This window comes from Dama dama, chromosome 21 (genome assembly GCF_033118175.1).
Source record: "Dama dama isolate Ldn47 chromosome 21, ASM3311817v1, whole genome shotgun sequence".
Classification (NCBI taxonomy): domain Eukaryota; kingdom Metazoa; phylum Chordata; class Mammalia; order Artiodactyla; family Cervidae; genus Dama; species Dama dama.
This window is the reverse complement of record NC_083701.1, coordinates 21,835,412-21,855,528: the sequence shown is the minus strand read 5'-3', so window position 1 is coordinate 21,855,528 and position 20,117 is coordinate 21,835,412. Positions and strand designations below refer to the sequence as shown.

Here is a 20,117-nt window from a genome sequence, read left to right as displayed (position 1 = left end):
ATCCTGTGATATTACTGAAGCCCTGATTTCTTAGTTTCCTTATCTGTGAGGTGAGGATGATGATAGTATCCCTCTTAAAGGATTCTGTGTGTGTGTGAGTATTGCTCAATCATGTCTGACTCTTTGCATTCCCATGGACTGTAGCCCACCAGGTTCCACTGTCCATGGGATTCTCCAAAAAGAGCAGTTTGTCATACCCTGTCTCCAGGGTAATCTTCCTGACCCAGGGATCGAACCTGGGTCTCCTGCATTAGCAGGCAGTTACTTTACCATCTGAGCTGCCAGGGAAGCTCAGCTTAAAGGATTCTTGTGAGGATCAAATGAAACATTTCATTTAGTTTATTAGAACAGTGACCTAGAGCACAGTAAATAAACACTTATGAATGGTGGCTGCTGCTATGAAGGTCATCCTGATGGTGGTTGGTGTTCAGGAGCGGAACCACATTACACACACAACCACCCCCGCCCCGCCCCCCACCCCCTGTCCTCCCTGAGGACAGTGGGAGGATGCTGAGGGAGGTGAGGAGTTGAGGATGCAGGGAATAGATTGAGAGACTTTTATGGAAGTCAGAGACAAGTGAGGGCTTCATGAACACAGGAGCCTCAGGAGTCAAAGTCGGTGGTCAGTAGACAATAAGACTACTACTAACTGGATTGTTACTGCTGTTTACCTACCTGTGAGGAAGACAGGATGGTCTGTAAGACAGCACGTGAGAGATGGGGTTTGTTGGTTCCATCAGTAAAGAGAGGTTTTAGGTGACAGCTGTTGGGGGTGGGGTTGTATAGAGAACTTGGGTCTAGGGAGGCGTGCAGCTGGGTTTGGTCATCAGCAGTGGTGCCACGGGAGGTGGTGGGGTCCCAGCCAGACACTGGGGAGGAGGAGCAGCCGCCCAGCAAGGGCACTTCCTGTCTGCCCAGTGGTGTGATGGTCTCTATCACTGTGTTCCTGCGATGCCCCTGTGATATTGGTACTGTATGTGAGAAGTACCACAGTCCTAGCTGTTGGAAACACACAGACATATTATTTTTCCACATTTGCTGGGTGCTCTGTTTCAGGAGACTCAGTGATGGTCTCTGGCAGGGGTGGGGTCTTGTCTGATGTTCAGTAGGAATTGTCGTGCTTGTCAAGAACCAGCTCCTTGCAGGTTCCTGAACAGAGGCTTCTTGCTGGCTCTGGCTTCCGTTTTTTGCCACGTGGGCCTCTCCATATGACAGCGTGTTCTGTGAAGCTGGCGGGTGGGAGCGGTCAGCTGGCAAGGTGGAGGTTATGTTGAGGAGGTGCTGTCGTGTAAATGACCTCCTGTTACCTTGGCCGAGTTTCAGTGGTTCCAACAGATCCCAGGCCCTGCCCATGTCCAAGGGGCTGGCTTTGAGGCTTGGGGCTATGGTACCCTTATTCCTCTTTTACAGAAGAAACTGTAAGTATTAAATATACAAGTAATGGGGATCATTGTGTGTTAAAGACAGAAGGGACTGTAGGCTTCGACAGTGTTGGGGAGCTCTCTGGGGACTTTGTCTGATGTCTTCTAATGGGATGGTGTAGGTTAAGGTCATGTGCTTGTGGTTCAGTGAAGAAGAGTAGAGATCACTCTTTCAGAAGAGCATGCTGTTGTTATTGTTGAATTGTTTCTCTCTATAATAATCCAGAAATTTTTCTTTTCTAGTTCACTGAGTTTAACCAGTAATGCCATTCAGTTGCCAATATCAAGCAAAGCAGACATAAGCCACTTGTAATCTGCTTCTTAACAACAGTGGTAGTCCTTTTAACAGTGCCTGCTGGTGAGTCACAGTTCCTGCCTTTATAATGGAGTTTTGATCTAATGCATTTAAAATAATGATTTTGGAAACATTAATTTTAAAGCCTTGCTTCCTTTCCCCTTCTTCCCTCATAATTCTACTGTAAGCTCATGTGGAAAGAGCATAAAGAAAGATAGCTACTTGTTTCTGAAAATTTAGTTTTTTGTCCTCTTTCATTACTTACATTGATCTTGGGGATTTTTACCTCTAGTTGTTAAAAAATAAAATACTATCTCTTGACATCTGCCCCTTTATTCATACATGAGGAAGCTTTATTTATATGTAGGGTTTTGACTTGGATAACTGGGTAGTGGCAGAGTTGGTTTAAATATTCAGATATCCTATGCACTTTCTGCTGTTCCACAAAGTGATGAGCTCTTAGGGCCAGTGTTTCTTGTGTGGAGTGTTTCTAGCTCAGCGCAGAGGTGGAACTTGGATTAATCAAGTCTGTCCCTCCTGTTGCAAGTGGTGGCTCTTATTTGCTGTTAGTAAGTTTAACCTTAAAGCTATTTTTTGTTGTTGTTCCAAGGAAGAAGTGGCGGGAACTTTTGGAGTTAGAAAAATGTTTGACCACATTTTAAATTTTTATTCTTAATGTTGTGTGGTACATGAGAGCAGTGTGAAATATACACCTAATGTTGTAACTCCTGGCCTCTTTCTTCCTGAAATAAATTATTTTTTTTTTCATGATAGAAGTGATGCCTCTCATTAGCCTCATTACTGTTCATTATTATTTTTTAAGCACCAGGTTTACTGAATTATCCAGTTAGCCATGTTAGACATCAAATCCTATTTTCTTTTTTTGTTGCTTGTGTATTATAACTGTGCTCTGTCTTACGGGAACATAACCGCATTTATGCATGTGTTTGTAAATTGACCAGTTCTCTTGTCTGTTTCTTTCAGTAACCGTATCAGAGTGTGAAGTGTAAGCTTACAGAATCCAGGAAACCATCATGAAGTTGTATGTATTTCTGGTGAACACTGGAACCACCCTGACATTTGACACTGAACTTACAGTGCAAACGTGAGCTATGTTTTCCTTGATTCTCATCAGTTTTTCATTTTGTAGAAAGTTAAAGATTTGATTTTGAAGATACTGTTCCTTTGTTAAATAAGAGTGGCAACATGGAAAGTCTTAAATCTTTTGTCCTCATTGTTTACATGTACAATTGTCATCTTTCTCTAAAATGTTAACATTAAATTTGTTCAGTTGTGCTTTGTTGTTTGTGTGACTATATTTTCACAGTAAACAAATTGATTTGAAACCAAAGCAGTCTAATAGAAGTAAGTTTTCATAGCTGATTGTTTTCCTGAATTTCACAGTGCACTGCTGAGGGGATTGTTGCTAGCTGTATAAACCAGCATATACCAGTCCTATGGTTTTTCATCATTGTTTTTATTATTTTACATGAATAAAGCCAGTAGTGTTTGTTTTGTTAATGATAGAGTAAAATTTGGGATAAACCCTATCTTTTTTAATGGATGAAATTACTTTTTGAAAGTAAATTTGAAAGTCAAATATGATTTGACTTGTAATTGAATGGTTTTTTGAAAGATGAGAAAAAGGGAGCAATTTTCATGTGGTATCCACTTAATGTGTTTTATGTAATGGGATGTCTGTTGAACTCTCCACATCACATGAGGATTTTAACAAACGCTAATATAAGCAGCGTTGCTAGTTATGTAAGGATCACAGAATAAATATTTCTGCTGGCTGCACTTCGTGGGCTCAGTGTTAGATGTGGCACATGGGTGGTTTACTGACCTTGTAGTTGTTTATGATTGGCTTGTTGATTGTGGAATCCAGTTGCAGGAACAATAAGCTTATATATCTTACTACGGTTTTGGGGGAAACTTTTTGATTGAAGTTCATTTGTCAGATATTTTTACACAGAGTGACTTTGATAAAGAGAAAGGCCGTCCTCAGGCAAATGTAAATAACGGATTTTGCCCCCCTCCCTCTCTGAAGTGTGGCTGACCTGAAGCATGCAATCCACAGCAAGTACAAGATCGCCATCCAGCACCAGGTGCTGGTGGTCAACGGGGGCGAGTGCATGGCTGCCGACCGCAGGGTGTGCACCTACAGCGCCGGGACGGTAGGTGCCCGACCTCGACGCGGGCGGGCTCCAGCTTTCCAGCGGCTGGGAGCTGGGGTCTGACTCCTACAGAGGGCAGTGGGCATATTCTGTGTCTGTATCAGTTTATTTCATTTCTTTGTTTTTGTTTTTTACTTCTCTAGGACACAAATCCAATTTTTCTTTTTAACAAGGAAATGATCTTATCTGAGCGTCTACCTGCTATTCCTAAAACTACCTTTTCAACAGAAAATGACATGGAGATAAAAGTCGAAGAGTCCCTTATGATGCCTGCCGTTTTTCACACTGTTGCTTCAAGGACACAGCTTGCAGTGGTAATTGTAATATTATTTATATTTCAGTTCAGTTCAGTTGCTCAGTTGTGTCCAACTCTTTGCGACCCCATGAATCGCAGCACTCCAGGCCTCCCTGTCCATCACCAGCTCCCGGAGTTTACTCAAACTCATGTCCGTCGAGTCGGTGATATCATCCATCCATCTCATCCTCTGTCGTCCCCTTCTCCTCCTGCCCCCGATCCCTCCCAGCATCAGGGTCTTTTCCAGTGAGTCAAGTCTTCGCATGAGGTGGCCAAAGTATTGGAGTTTCAGCTTCAGCATCAGTCCTTCCAGTGAACAGCCAGGACTGACCTCCTTCAGGATGGACTGGTTGGATCTCCTTGCAGTCCAAGGGACTCTCAAGAGTCTTCTCCAACACCACAGTTCAAAAGCGTCAATTCTTCAGCGGTCAGCTTTCCTCACAGTCCATCTCTCACATCCATATATGACCACTGGAAAAACCATAGCTTTGACTAGATGGACCTTTGTTGGCAAAGTAATGTCTCTGCTTTTTAATATACAGTTTAAAATTTAAAACTGGTGTATTTAACAAAATAATGAGGTAATGTTTTTGTGGACAATTAGGCAACAGCAAATGATCTAAAAAACTGATTACTTCTAAAAGCATTCAGATCTAAATAGCATAGCAGTCTAAATTATAGAAGCATGCCCAAAACATGAAAAATAGCAAACTTTTTGAAAAGATAATTTTGTGATGCCTCTGTCTGGTTTATAATTTCAGGTACACACTTTGTTAGTCATTCTACAGTTACAGGACCTTAGCGCAGAACAACTATCTGAAACATTTGTTTACCATCTTTCCTTGAGGATGATATGCAGATGATAACTTTAGAACATTGCTTGAATTGTGTTCAGGTAGACAGACACAGGCAGAGAGCTTAAGGAGTGTGGTTCTTTCTTGTATCCATGGTCAGGTCCTGGAGGAGAACCCAGTTTCTTCCTGATACATATTCGTATTGCTGCTTGCAAACCCTATGGGTTGTTTCCCAGTCGTTTGGTTTCATTTTTGTTTATTTGTGTTTGTTTTTGACTTGCTAGTACTTTGCTGTAATACTAGCTGTAAGCTATCAGCAGGGGGACACATGTTGCTTTCAGACATAAAAAATGTCTTAGAATCAACCAATAAGTATTTACCTTTTATGAAGATAAACTAGTAAAATAATAAACTACTAGTAAGTATGAATACTTGCTTTCTGAAATATATTTCTTAGCAATCTGTTTTAATGCAGTACATGCATTTGTGAAACTGACTCATTCTTCACATGAGATGCAACATAAAAAAGAGAACCTCATCTCTCATCTTTCTGAAGTATGTTTAATAAACATTAAAGGGTCTGGAAATGGTTTTTAGAAGGCAGCATTATTTTTAAAGGCCAATCTGTCAACTGAATTTATATACTAAAGTTCTTTAGATATGTTTTCTGTTTTTATTGGTCTACAAATAAACTAATAAAGATAGGTTATACAGTTGCATGCCATTTAAAAACATCCATTTTAGGTGATATGATAAATATGTATATTTGGTAAATTTGAGAGAATTTAATAAAAATACATCAGAAAGAATTGTAAGGTTGATTGGAGTATGTGATAAAAATATATAAACATTATTCATATTTCTCTTATTGGTTCTCCTTTAGAATAGAAATGGGAAATATATTGCATTCTCAATAGCACCATCAACAAAAGCTTATTCAATTCTAGAACATAAAACATTATAAACAAATGGAAAGATATTCTTAATGTTCTTGATCATATTCTAATCACAGTGTTCACTAGCTTAATTAGTTAATTGCTGTGATGAAGCATTTTTGATTTTGGGGAATGAGGGGAGTTTGCAGGGTTTTATTTGTTTTGCTCGGAAAGATCACTGTCCAGGTGTAGGTAAGAAAATAAGGAGAAAGAAGAATGGGAAATGTAGAGAAGAAGGTACCTCAGGTTGTAGCATTCCCCCAAAAGCTGCTGTACATAACCAAGACTGTGACCTGCGGCTCAGACTGTCCACCGCATCAGCAATTAGAGACTTGTGTTTTGGGCCATTCCGCGGGGTTTGTGGGATCTTAGATGGCCCACCCAGGGATGGAACATGGGCTCCCAACAGTGAGAGCCTGTATTCCTCACCCCTGGACTGCCAGGCTCTGTCTTCTAACCATCCAGAGTGCAGTCTCCAGAGTCACATTTCCCAGTTACTTGTGTGACCTTGGACTTTTGTCTTTACTATTAGTAAAATTAATAATAGAGTATTGTTTATTAACATAAATATTTGAAAATGCACGTATCACAATTGGATATTCACTGTCATTGTATTTTCACAAAGTGAACACAGATTTAAAAATATGGCATCAGCCATGGCCCTCCTATGTATTCCCTTGCGTTCAGTCCCCATTATTCTCTTCCGTGAAGTTGATCGGTGTCCTGACTCCTTTTGTGACTGACCTGAGTCAGTGCAATGTTCCTGAGACTCAGTTGTGTAGTTGCAATTTTGTATTCACTGCCATGTAGTATGTTCCCTTGTGTAAATTCACAGTTATACTTTTGATGGTTATTGTTGCCTGACTCTGCGCAGACCTCCAGCCCTGTATCCTCCCCTAGGTGTGAGTTCCTCCTTGTTACCATGGCAGCAGGCAGGAGCCAAAACTTAGAACAGTCCTGAACAGTGCTTCCTTTGACATGAGTTCAGAGCACATTCATGCATGCACTTAAGTACACACGTGCAGACGTGTACATAGGCATTGCCTTCTCTTACCATTTTTTTCTTCTTTTCCAACATAGGAAATGTATGAAGTTGCCAAGAAACTCTGCTCTTTCTGTGAAGGTCTGGTCCATGATGAACATCTTCAGCACCAAGGCTGGGCTGCAATCATGGCCAATCTGGAAGATTGCTCAAATTCCTACCAAAAGCTGCTTTTCAAATTTGAAAGTATTTATTCAAATTATCTGCAATCCGTAGAAGACATCAAATTAAAACTTACTCAGTATGTTTGCCATTAAAATGGATAATAAGATGTTTGTTTAAAATATCTTTGCAGTTTATCAGTACTTTTAGTAATGGTCACTTCATTTCTAGTAGGCCACATGTTTATTATAATTGAGGTTTATTTTTTTGAGATTTCTGTAATGACTTTTATGGAGTGTAAAATTTGTAAAACTATGGTTAGTTTTATCCTCCACATATTATATGGATTTACCACATTTTGTTTTCTTGTATTTTCTTTATGTAAAAGACTCTATACTTTGAAATTATTTAGAAACCCAAGAATCTTTGTTTCTTGCCTTGCTACCAATAAAGTGAGGCAAAATGCAAATGAAAAGCTTTCAAATGCTAGTCAAAGAAAATTTTTTCTTTTTAAATATTGCCATATAATGTAGGCTTGCTAAGATGGAAAAGAGCCATTGTGTTCCAGTTCTCATTTAGATTCTTTTTTTTTGGTTCTTTGCATGTAAGCATCTGATACCCATTGGTTCTTTTTTAAAAGGGCTATAATGGATGTAAAAAATACGGCAATAATTCCACACAAATGTAGCCCTTTGTTGTGTGTGTACATGTATGCTTTCAATGTCTTGTATTCATTTTTTGTTCGGTTTTTCTTAAATTTTTTATTAGAGTTGGAGAGAAGTAGCATGTTCTTTTTTGAAGTCAAGTGGGCCTTATTAATTCAGGTTTCTGTATTTTGTGGTATGAATATTTAGAACATTTTGGTCTTGAGATGACAGTGGGACACATCTTGGAAAGGAAGAGAGTGATTAAGACTGGAAAGAGCTTTTAAAAGTTTCTGTAATAACCTTTTCAAGTAACTGTTCAGGGGTGCGAGGCAGGGGCTAGTCATCTCACATGTTAATGTAGGAGCATGAATGATTTTATATATATTTTTATAGCAGTTAAATCGTCAAGATTTCATCTTTGCTTTATGTTTTTTGACAACATGTATCTATCTGCGAGTCTGTCTACTTTCAAGGTGTGATAACCCCAAGAGTTGACCTTAATCTCTAATAAAACTGTTAATTTTATCCTCTGCTTTCATTATATCTCAAATGTTTGATTAGCTTAGAGATAAAACATTAAACTTTAAGGGATTGCTATAGTAAATCTTTTTTATAAGTTTGACTTTTTTATACCTTAAGTTTAGTTAAAAACTGAGTGTCCATATGCATAGTGTGGCCTTGGTACCTTTGCTTTAGAGGGTCTCACTGTGTAAAGGTACTCTCCTCCCTGCTTTCTTTAATGGACACCTAGTGGACTGCTCAGATGCATGTAGTCTAAGAGAGAGGGGGTGAGATTTCTGTGCAGTGATAACCTCTTCCTTTCAAAATGCTAACCTCTAACTTGAACAGTCCCATGATTTACTGACAGGTCTTTTGTACTTTAAGTTTAGGAACTGCGGTTTCAGTCATGGCCAAGATTCCACTGTTGGAGTGCCTCACCAGACACAGTTACAGGGAATGTCTGGGGAGAGTGGATTCCTTGCCTGAACGCGAAGGCTCAGAAAAGGCTGAGACGAAGACCTCCACTGAACTGGTGCTCTCTCCTGATACACCGGCAGCAACGAGCAAACCCTCTTTAACCTCATTTCACTCGTCTGTGGAGCATGTAGCCCCAGACACCGCAGATGCTGAAAGTGGAAAAGATGTGAGGGAGCCTTGTCCAAGCCCTGCCCAGCAGGACGCAGCTGCAGTAGAGGCTAAAGAGGGGGACCTGCCTTTCTTTAATGTTTCTCTGTTGGACTGGATCAACGTGCAGGACAGGCCTAATGACGTCGAGTCCTTGGTCAGGAAGTGCTTTGATTCCATGAGCAGGGTGAGGAGTCTTAGTCTGATCTCTTGTGTCACTGTGTTGTTTTCGCCACTTGAAGTTACATTGCCTACACTAAGTATTTCCTGTACAGTAATGGGAGAAAGGGTGCCTTGAGCCTTGGAGTGAAACTTCATAACCACGTGTAGGACTTTGGACAAACCAAATCATTTAATGGATAATGTTAATACTTATGAAACTGACAGCAAATTTGGAAAGATTACTAGAGGTAATATAGGTAAAATCTCTATGCAGGGCCGAGCCTTGAAGTGTCCACTCCAGTGGGGATGGTTTTGGTGGTGGTGGTGCTACTTAGAATTTTTTTCTTCATGGTCCTGTAGTATCACTTGGACTTTTTAATATCTCCTGTAATTTGTCTCTGCAGCTATGCTGAGATATAATTTTGTTTATATCTTTAACAGTTAAATTGTTTTACACCGAAAATGATTTACATTCAGTGAAATATACAAGTCTTGAGTGGTTAGGAACCAGCTTCCAAAGGAGGACAACACTGTTCTACCTCCCAGAAAATCCCGTGGGCCTCTTTCTAATCAGGCTCCCACCCCACCCTGGCAACTGGCCTCTGATGTTTAAAAGAAGTAATTTTAGATTCACCTGAGATATTTTAAAAGTCAGAACTTAGACATTGTTGTTTTACTTGTATTTTGTAATCATAGTGACTTGTGCTTAGGGTTATATTCTCCCCAAGTACACTTATAAAAGCTTTTAAACTTGGGGAGTAAATCTGGAATAAAGCTCTTCAGACCTGATCAGTAAGTGGTAGAAAATCTTGGCTGCCTGAGAGGAAGTTGGTGGGTCACGTGCGTCAGTGGGGCGGACCAGATGAAACAGTGCATGAAGGTGAACTTCTCGGTCGGACAGAGGCTTGGTCTGTGGCTGGCTGTTGGGAGAAAGGCCACACAGGTCTGGGCCCCTGGAAACAGCAACATTCTGTTCTTGCTGAAGGCGGAGTGCAGTCTGAGTCGTCATTCTCTCAGCACCCGCGTCCTTGATGACGTCCTGTGGGCGTGGCTTTCATTTTGGCCGTTTATTATTTGTTGTCAAAGAAAGCTTCAGTTAAGACGTTTGCCAGGGTAGAGAAGTGTGGAATATATTATGCAAAGATTACTGCCAGAAATGAATGAAAGCTAGTGTTCTATTCAAACTATTGATATTTTAGTAGCCTGAAAATTCCATTTGTGTTTGTGGAAAATCAGTCATGTGCTTGTGATAGAATGAAGTGTCATTTTTTATAGTTTTACATCAGTCTGAGAACAGGCCTCTAGGCCATGGCAGCCTCTTTTTAAAGGGCTTACAGGTGGCTGTGTGTTTGCATGTCTGAATGAAATCTAGCAAAGCCTCAAGTTTTATTCACTTTATATGACAAGGGAGAAGAAACAGTAATCCTTGTCTGGCTTGATGAAAATTCACATTCATTTACACCTACAGAATTGAACGAGTCTTAAGACACTTCCATATTCGTCTGTATACTTGTGTTGTTCTCTCAGAGTTATGAAATACAGGAACATTGTAACCAGCAGTATATGGTCCGGAGTTTTTTTCTTCCTTAAGCACTGCTGTTTTATGTGTCATAATTTTGCCCAAGATGAAATCTGTTTTAGTCATCTTCTATAGCCTTTTGTCACCCTAATAATTTATAGTTAGTCAGTACTTTGGGTATGTGTGCACTGGACTCACCATGAAAACAGAAAATGTTCACATATGCACACATTTTAGTTAGCTGTCGTACAAGGCAGATGCCTCCCGTGTTAAATAAGGGCTGTTGACATCTTCATGATCTTAGAAGTGCAGCTGCTTATGACTACACTGAATTCTGGGTAACTGTAGAATAGTTCATTTTTAATTGCTTCCATGTGTTGTCAGCGTGCTGAACACTATACCAAAAATAAATAATTTATGGTCCCTTAGCCGGTGGTGTTCAGGGAAGATGTGTTTGACTGGACTGCTCAAAGTGAGCAGAGGTGGGCTTCAGTAGCTCGTTGGGCAGTCAGCATGAACAGAGACCTAGCTGGAGAAACTCAGGATTCATTCATCTGCAGTTCTGTGTCTCTGGGCAGAAGTAAGCCATTTAGGAACTTGAGCAGAGGACAACTCTTAATGAGTCAGTGATCGTGGCTGATGTCCACGTGGAGATGCTAGCAGACAGGCAGAAACATGGATTGGACACTGGTGGGAAGATAAAGGGTTGAAAAAGGTTGAGAGTTACCTTATTCTGGTTACAGTCACTGCTGAAACCCTGTGAGAAGTAGTAGAAATGGGTTACCGCACAGAACCCTCCGGGATCGCCTGTTTATGGAGGAGGCGGAAGAGGAGCAGGGTCCAGCGGAGGTGACACTGAAACTGGAGGAGGTGGTCTCCGGTGGGCCACACATGAGCCCCGAGAGCAGCCAGTGGAGGGCCATCTGCATGGAAAACACCAGTGTGCAGTGTTCTTCTGAGGGGAGAGGAGCAGGTGGAGAGAAATGTTTGGGTTCCTGAATTACATAAATTCCTGGAAACTTAGAGGATTAAAGTCCAGCAACAGGAGAGATTACACAGCAAGAAAGTGTAGAGATGAAACAAGATTTCTGGAAGAGTGCAAACCGAAAATAAAGATACTGCCAAGGGGAGGGAGGTTTGAAGATGTTGATATGTTTTAGGGGGGAGGTTGAATTGATTAGACAGGTAATGACCAAAGAATATGTTTTTGTTACTAATTTTGCTCTACTTCATAAGACCTTGAAAATAGAATTTTCGGTGGGGCTGTTGAGAATTGAATGAATTGTGGCTTGAGTTGAAAGGTGTATGCCTGGAACTTGATTGCTTCTTAAGTATCCCAATATAATCAGTAAAAATTGTGTTTTTGTAATATCGTAATTACTCTGTTCTTGACCTTATAGAAATATAACCTTGATTTCTTATGTTTCCACTTTTCTATAATCTTTACTATCACTTTTTTTTTTTTTAAAGATGTGTATCAAAATAGTGTGAAATGTCTTTTAAGCTCTTGGCTGAAAATTTCATTCATACATATTTCCATGTCACTCAGCTTGATCCCCGGATCATTCGACCCTTTATGGCAGAATGCCGTCAGACTATTGCCAATCTCGATAATCAGAACATGAAAGCCATCAAGGGCCTGGAGGACAGGCTGTACGCCCTGGACCAGATGATTGCCAGCTGCGGCCGACTGGTCAACGAGCAGAAAGAACTCGCTCAGGTGCTTACTGCAGACCTCTCTCAGGAAAGGGGATTTGTGGTTTCTAGACTAGTCTTTTACATGCACTGTTTGTTTGCTGTGCCCTGTGTTTCCACATCACCCGTGAGTACTGTTAATGGTGGTATTACTGGCTCTGGTAGAACAGGAGGCGGCCGGTTCCTCACGTTCAGAGGTTTGAGCTGAGGCTGCACTGGGCGTTAGGGAGCCCTGCACACGCCGACAGCCCCTGTCCGTGATCCCTGAGCACCTCCTGCTCCCGCTTCAGGAAAATGGGGAGCGTTAGGAGATCTAGTTCAATGCCATGTTCCAAGAAATCAGGTAAAGAATCCGCCTGCAATGTGGGAGACTGATCCCTGCGTTGGGAAGATCCCCTGGAGAAGGGAAAGGCTATTCACTCCAGTACTCTGGCCTGGAGATTTCCATGGACTGTATAGTCCCTGGGGTCGCAGAGTCAGACATGACTAAGCTACTTTCACTTCCAGGAACTCTGATACCAGATTAGATTTATAACCATGAGAAGGTGGTGGGATTGTGGAGAGTGACTGACCTGGAAGTTTTCCCCATGTGGTGACGTTCTGTAATTTTTAACCATGATTGAAATATTTATAATGTTTTTATAGTTTATGGACTGAATTGATCCTGTAACTGCCAGATTCTCTTTTTCTGTCCCTTAATTTTGGATCCAGCCGCCTTAACTGATTTCTTCATCTTGTGTTTGCACTGAATGGGTCCCCGCCCCCACCACCGCCTCCCAGTGCAGTGCTGAGTGTTGATAGATGTTACACTGGCCGTCCTTGGTTAATTCCTGGTCTGTGGGAAATGGTTGACATTTCACCATTACAGTGTTTATCTGGTGGGTTTTTTTCCCCCTTGTTTTATTAGAAAGCCATATAAGGTTAAGGAAGGTACATTCTATTTCTAATCTTGGACCATCCTTGGATTCTTGGAATAAGTTGATCGTGGTCATAATATATTGTCTTTTTAATGTATTAGCAGTCTTCCCTTTAAATGATACATTTATCTTTGATGTATTAAAGTCTATCATACATTAAAAATGGGCTTCCCTGGTGGCTCAGATGGTACAGAATCCGTCTGTAATGTGGGAGACCTGGGTTTGATCCCTGGGTTGGGAAGATCCCCTGGAGAAGGGAAAAGCTACCCACTCCAGTATTCTGGCCTGGAGAATCCCCATGGAGCTTGGCAGGCTACAGTTCATGGGGTCTCAAAGAGTCAGACATGACTGAGCAACTTACACTACTTTTCTACAGTAAAGTATTCTTTAGTATTTCCAGCTTGTGGTAAATTCAGTTTTAGTCATTGGAAAATCCTTTGTTTCTCAAGGATATTTTCTCTTGATAGGGAATTCTAGGCTATTAGTGATTCACTTGTAGCTGTTTGCCTTTGGTTTGGTTTTTAGCAGTTTGTGATGTGGTGAGTTGTGGGTTTCTTTGTATTTCTCCTGTGTTGAGCTTGCACTCCATGGATTGTGGATTGATGTAGTATTTTCCTTGGATTCAGTAAAAAGTATTGAAAACCTCTTAAGATTTTATCAAAGGAGATTAAAGCAGTAAGTTTTTTTTTTATACTAAATTACAGAAAAAGCATAGCCACAGTTAATCTTGCAACATATTGGAAGAAAAATAAAGTATAACATTATTATTACTAAAATTGTCTTGTTTTCAGATATTGAACCATCTTGACTTTAACAAATCATTTAAACCTAAATTTATGTTCATGATATTTAGAAAAACATGAAACAGTAAAGAGAAAGAACTACAGAAAGAAGCTACGTGTGCTGTACTAGCTTGAGCCCTACAAATGTAATTGTGTACGGTGGCAGGTGTGATAGTAACATGGATGTGCACACCCCGAAACTTCCCTAGCATGTTAACTGTTCAGTAAATAGAACAGGAAGAAAGCTGTCACTACAGTGACTCATCATGATGTCTCTTCAAGATGTCTTTAGACTTATTTTTTTGAATTGTTTGCTGTTGGATTTGATACGTGTGTCTGAATTAATCTACAGCCTAAGCACAATCCTTACCTAACAAAAAGATGCAAGGCTTACTTGTGAAAATAAATAAGGATAGCTAAGAAAAGAGTCTAATCATTATTTTTCCTACAAAATAATACTGTGGAAATTCATTGTTCTGAAGACATGTACACAGGTCAGTGGAATAAGGTGTACAACAGCCCAGGATTATTGGAGTGGGGAATGGCTTTTCAGTGAGTGATGCAGTCAACTGATTGTTACTTTATTGGGAGAAGTGTATACTGTTGATATCACTGATTAGATTAAATCTCTTGTGAAGTCAGTGACCCTGTGTGACTTCCCTTGCGCTCTGACTGCACAGCAGCCTAGCAGGGGTTTACTGTCACTGGTTCTGGTTCTCATCTGCCTGCTGTGTCCTTGGACAGGTTGCTTTATCTTCCTGAATCTCTCTCTCTTTTTTTTTTTTTTTAAGCATGAAAATTGAACAGAATTAGATGAGCATAAATTTCTTCAAAACTCTGAATCTTTTGCTATGGACCCATTTACTACATAGGAGATTTTAAAATCTTATTTGAAAGGAGAACAGTTTGTGTCTAATATGAAGCTTTGCCTCTTAAACGAATATTCCTGTTTTTAATGAAAGTTAATATCCTTTAAAATGTTTTCTCTCAAAGGGATTTTTAGCTAATCAGATGAGAGCTGAAAACTTGAAGGATGCATCTGTGCTACCTGATTTGTGCCTGAGTCATGCAAATCAGTTGATGATTATGTTGCAAAACCATAGAAAGCTGTTGGACATTAAACAGAAGTGCACCACTGCCAAACAGGAGCTCGCAAATAACCTTCACGTCAGACTCAAGTAAGTGCTTCTCAGGCAGCTGGTTTGGGGTGTTGAGAGTTGACACTTCGTATTTCTCCCAAGTGATGGTGTGATTTTATTACCATGCTGAGGTACTTTGTTGGTTGACAACCATGGGCCCGGATGGTTTTTCAGAGTCTGTGCGTCTTGATCTCATTCTGCAGGTGGTGTTGCTTTGTGATGCTCCACGCTGATCAGGATGGAGAGAAGTTGCAGGCCTTGCTCCGCCTGGTTATCGAGCTCTTAGAGAGAGTCAAGATAGTAGAAGCTCTGAGCACAGTTCCTCAGATGTACTGCTTAGCTGTTGTCGAGGTTGTCAGGAGAAAAATGTTCATAAAACACTACAGGGAGGTACGCAGGCTGACTCTGTTTACTGTGTCTGGGCCTCAGTGAGTTGGTGCTGATGCTGACACGTGCTCTCCTTTCCTCAGTGGGCCGGTGCTTTAGTCAAGGACGGAAAGCAGTTATATGAGGCTGAGAAGTCAAAAAGGGAATCCTTTGGGAAATTATTTAGTAAGTGTTTTTTATTAATAACTTACATTTTTTAAGAAAAAGTGCTGGTTTTATTTTGTAGCTATGAGTGCACTATGCAGCCGGAGTTGTAGAGTAACTGCGTGTTAATCTCTTTACACAGGGAAGTCTTTTCTAAGAAATCGTCTGTTCAGGGGATTGGACTCCTGGCCCCCATCCTTTTGTGTACGTATTTGTTTTCTAACATGACTAAGTCCTGTGTGTTCAGACCTTTGTTTCAGAAGTGGAGATATTTATCAGAAACCAATTTTTAATCAAAATAACAGCGTTTTTGACTCTAAGATGAATTCATAGTTTTCGGTCAGGAGTCTTCTCTGCTCGGAACTGTGACGTCGTAGGACACTGCTGAGATGGGTGGGAATGGAGTCTCTCCCCCTCACTGGGTCTGTCTCCCTCCTCCTCTCCTTCCCCTGCTTCCCTTTTTTTCATTCATGTTGGACAATCCCCAATCAAGTCATCTTCATCAAAGCCATGAAAAATAGGTCCCTGTATTTCTAAACCAGAATGGGACCACTAATTTTATTACATGAAAAAAAACAAAAAACAATTCCGTGGTCAAATAAGTTTTGGAAATGCTGTCTGTTTTCTCCTCACACACGTGTTTTCTCTTCACACATGCTGTTTCACGGTCATGCATGTTTCATGCTACAGGATTCCTTAGGGCTATAGACATTGTGTTTTTGTGTGTCTGCAAACGGGCAGGGTTTCCTACACACACACCTTTAATGGGGAACCCTGCATAAGTCATGACTAAGGCCATGGCCTTGTCTTAAAAGCTGCATTTCTCAGCAATAATCAAAAGAATGGTAGGTGATTTTTTTTTTAAGAAGCTGACTAAGATTTCATACTTTGGAAAATGTAAAAAAAAAAAGTTGGAGAAAAGGGTATGGAAGGAAGTTTTACATCAGAAAGAAAGTCTTTTGCCTTAAAACAGCACTACACACCAGTGGTGACAAAAGTAGATGGAGGGCCAGGGTAGGCCTCAGGACTATGCTGACCAAGCTGTCAGTCAGGTGGAAATTTGGGAATAGCCTGTGGTATCGAGACAGATGGGTTCCTTTAATGTAGGTGGGAACAACAGCGTTCCTGTGAAAAGATGATGAGAGCAGAGAAGAGAGGGAGCAAGCCCAGCATCCCTGTTTCAGACTCGGAGATGGTCTCTTCATTGAGCAGTCCTCCATTTGTAGTTGATCATCTTATTCTGTTTCTATGGGATGAGTAGATCATTTGAAGCATTTTTAATTATCTATTGTATTGAATTATATAGTAAGAAATACAGTATTTATAACAAGAAATATAATAAGTATAGTCAATACATAGTAAGAAATCATATACAAAATTATCCTGTATATTTTTTGGTAATTTTTTTTATATATAGACACAGAAGCCTCGAAAGTTTGACTGTGAACTTCCAGATATTTCATTAAAAGATTTACAGTTTCTGCAATCATTTTGTCCTTCTGAAGTTCAGCCATTCCTCAGGTAAAGGCCTGTAGTTCCCACCTTGGGATGTTCTTGCTGCCCTGGGTGGTGGGAAGAGCACCGGTGCTCGCAGGGAACTCCAGAACAGAGGAGGATTTCGTGATGGTCTGGTTCTTCCATGGCTCCTTTGGGAAGCTTGCAGGCAATATAAAGATGATTAGAAAATAAAGATCAGAAAACGAAGATGATAAAGTAGAAGAAAATTAATGCCTTACATGAAATTAGTTTTTTCTGATAGTAACCTGTGTTGTTGCATGGTAATGTGTTAGTCTTCTTAAACTTGTTTGGTATTGATTGATAGAGGATGGTTAGTCATTTTGGGCACAGATTACAATATTTGGTTGTAGTTATCCCTTTATCATTAAGAAATCAGAAGTCTAATTTGGTTGCACTCTGTTTCAGGGTTCCCTTACTTTGTGACTTTGAACCTCTCCACCAGCATGTACTCGCTCTGCATAATTTGGTAAAGGCAGCACAAAGTTTGGATGAAATGTCACAGACCATTACAGACCTGCTGAGTGAACAAAAGGCAAATCCAGTTCTTTGCAGTGGTTCACCCCGTTAGCATGCATGCCTATTGTGTCGCAGCTCGGTCAGCCTGTCCCTCTCTCTTTCAGGCCTCTGCGAGTCAGACGTCCCCGCAGTCGGCTTCCTCGCCCCGGCTGGAAAGCGCGACAGGAATCACAACCACTACCTCACCCAGGACACCGCCTCCACTCGCCGTGCAGGATCCCCTGTGTCCTGCGGTCTGCCCCTTAGAGGAGCTGTCGCCAGACAGCATCGACGCCCACACGTTCGACTTTGAGACTATCCCCCATCCAAATATAGAGCATACTCTCCACCAGGCCTCCTTAGACTTGGATTCACTAGCAGAAAGTCCTGAGTCGGACTTTATGTCTGCGGTGAATGAGTTTGTCATAGAGGAGCAGCTATCGTCTCCAAACCCCATCAGTGACCCGCAGAGCCCGGAGATGATGGTGGAGTCCCTCTACTCCTCTGTCATCAATGCCATTGACAGCAGACGGATGCAGGACACCAGTGCCCCCAGTCAGGAGGATCTGGGCGACCACGCGTCCCTCAGCGTCCAGCTGGGGAGGTGCCGCACATCCGCCCACGACTCACACCTCAGCATTCAGACCCTGAAGGAGGACTTCTGCCACTTCCGGACGTTCGTGCAGAAGGAACAGTGCGACTTTGCCAATTCCTTGCAGTGTACAGCAGTAGAAATAAGAAGCATTATCGACAAAGTAAAGCACTCTTTGGAAATAACACTACATGAAAAACATCAAAAAGAACTAGAGTCTTTAAAAAGCGAGTATGAGGGCAGGCTTGCTACTCTGGTGAAGGAGAGTGAAGACAACAAGAGCAAGATCACCAAGCTGCGGGGGGACCTGGTGTGCCTGGAGGAGGTGCTGCAGAATAAGGACAATGAGTTCGCTCTGGTCAAGCACGAGAAGGAAGCCGTCATCTGCCTGCAGAAAGAGAAGGACCAGAAGCTGCTCGAGATGGAGCGCACGGTGCACACCCAGCACTGTGAGATGGAAGCCCTGCGGCAGTCGCACGAGGTTGCACTGGAGGACTTGAAGAAGCTCCACGTGGAGAATGACGAGAAGCTCCAGCTACTGCGGGCAGAGCTCCAGCGCCTGGAGCAGAGTCATCTGAAGGAGCTGGAGGACACACTGCATGGCCGTCACACACAGGAGTTGGAGAAGGCCGTGAGCGAGCACAGGCTCTGCTTGGAGAAACTAGAAATGGAAAACCAGCAGAGGATTGAGCAGATCCAAGACTCTCATGCCGCAGTCATCCAGGAGAAGGAGCAGCAGCTCCAGGAGTTAAAGCTCAAGGTTTCGGATTTGTCGGACACGAGATGTAAGTTGGAGGTGGAGCTGGCTCTGAAGGAAGCAGAAACTGACGAGATAAAAATGTTGCTGGAAGAAAGCAGAGCCCAGGAGAAGAAGACCTTGCAGTCTGTCTTTGAAAAAGAGACCGAAGAGTTGAGAGCAGAGATCAGTAAACTAAACCAAAAGATTCACGACAATAATGAAAATTATCAGGTGGGCTTGGCAGAGCTGAGAACTTTAATGACAGTTGAAAAAGATCAGTGCATTTCCGAGTTAATTAGTAGACATGAAGAAGAATCTGATAGGCTTACAACTGATTTAAACAAAATGACATCATTGTATCAGCAAGCATTTGAAATAGAAAAAGGCCTGAAAGAAGAATTAGCTGAACTGCAGAGTAAATTGGACTTAGAATTGAGTGCTCTTGAAAAACAAAAAGATGAGAAAATCTCCCAGCAAGAGGATATGTACAAAGCTATTATCCAGAAGCTAGAGAAAGACAAAGAGGAATTTGTCATGAGACAGGAACGGGACCGCGAACGGCTAGTTCAGAGGCTTAATTGTGAAAGAGAAGCTGCTATTGAGACTGCCAAAAAAGAAATGCACTTGGAAAGAGAAGCTGTTGAGAAAGAGTTGTTAGAGAAAGTTAAACATCTTGAGAGTCAATTAGCAAAAAGGTAAGAAAGAACTTCAGTCTGTAATCATAAAATTACAGTCTGGTGATTCAAATTTTAATTGTGTATGTAATCACAGTACCTTAATTTCCTCATTTACCTTAGGTAAAAGTAACCATTGAGATATTTGTGAAGTAAAGATGTCCTTTTTAAAGTAGTCTGTGTTACTTAAAAACATTTGAAAGAAGTAACATTGTAAATCCACTGGGATGGCCTCTAAAAATGGATTTGTATTTTGGATTTCAAGAGAAATCAATTTTGAAAATTTCAAATGTTTTCAGGATCTTTTTTTCCTTTTTTAACATATAAATTTCCTTTCGGTTTATTTGTAGTTTGTTCCCTAAATTTTTCATTTGAAAGTTACTGATTTTCATTCTTTTAAAATCATGTATGTATGTACGTATAAAAGAGCAGTAGTTAGGAAAGTCTAGGTTGCGACTCGCTTCCTGGTTGTTATTTTCTGATATTACAATCTCAGTTACTTCCTCTGTGATTCAAAAGAT

General features: G+C 41.2%; 1 protein-coding gene across 2 annotated transcripts in view; it reads left to right on the top strand.

Moving 5' to 3' along the window:
• Window positions 1-20,117, top strand: part of RB1CC1 (RB1 inducible coiled-coil 1) — a 40,554-nt gene that overhangs the window by 8,348 nt on the left and 12,089 nt on the right. The window contains exons 2-15 of one of the 2 annotated variants that reach the window (XM_061123298.1): window positions 1,665-1,779; window positions 2,701-2,821; window positions 3,767-3,893; window positions 4,037-4,207; window positions 6,998-7,200; window positions 8,594-9,020; window positions 12,064-12,234; window positions 14,902-15,086; window positions 15,251-15,437; window positions 15,518-15,599; window positions 15,721-15,782; window positions 16,996-17,099; window positions 17,502-17,628; window positions 17,717-19,617. In XM_061123298.1, the coding sequence (XP_060979281.1) occupies window positions 2,751-2,821; window positions 3,767-3,893; window positions 4,037-4,207; window positions 6,998-7,200; window positions 8,594-9,020; window positions 12,064-12,234; window positions 14,902-15,086; window positions 15,251-15,437; window positions 15,518-15,599; window positions 15,721-15,782; window positions 16,996-17,099; window positions 17,502-17,628; window positions 17,717-19,617 (3,818 nt within the window). In that variant the 5' untranslated portion in view covers window positions 1,665-1,779; window positions 2,701-2,750. The remainder of the gene's footprint in view (window positions 1-1,664; window positions 1,780-2,700; window positions 2,822-3,766; window positions 3,894-4,036; window positions 4,208-6,997; window positions 7,201-8,593; window positions 9,021-12,063; window positions 12,235-14,901; window positions 15,087-15,250; window positions 15,438-15,517; window positions 15,600-15,720; window positions 15,783-16,995; window positions 17,100-17,501; window positions 17,629-17,716; window positions 19,618-20,117) is intronic. The other variant, XM_061123299.1, reaches the window with a different exon arrangement.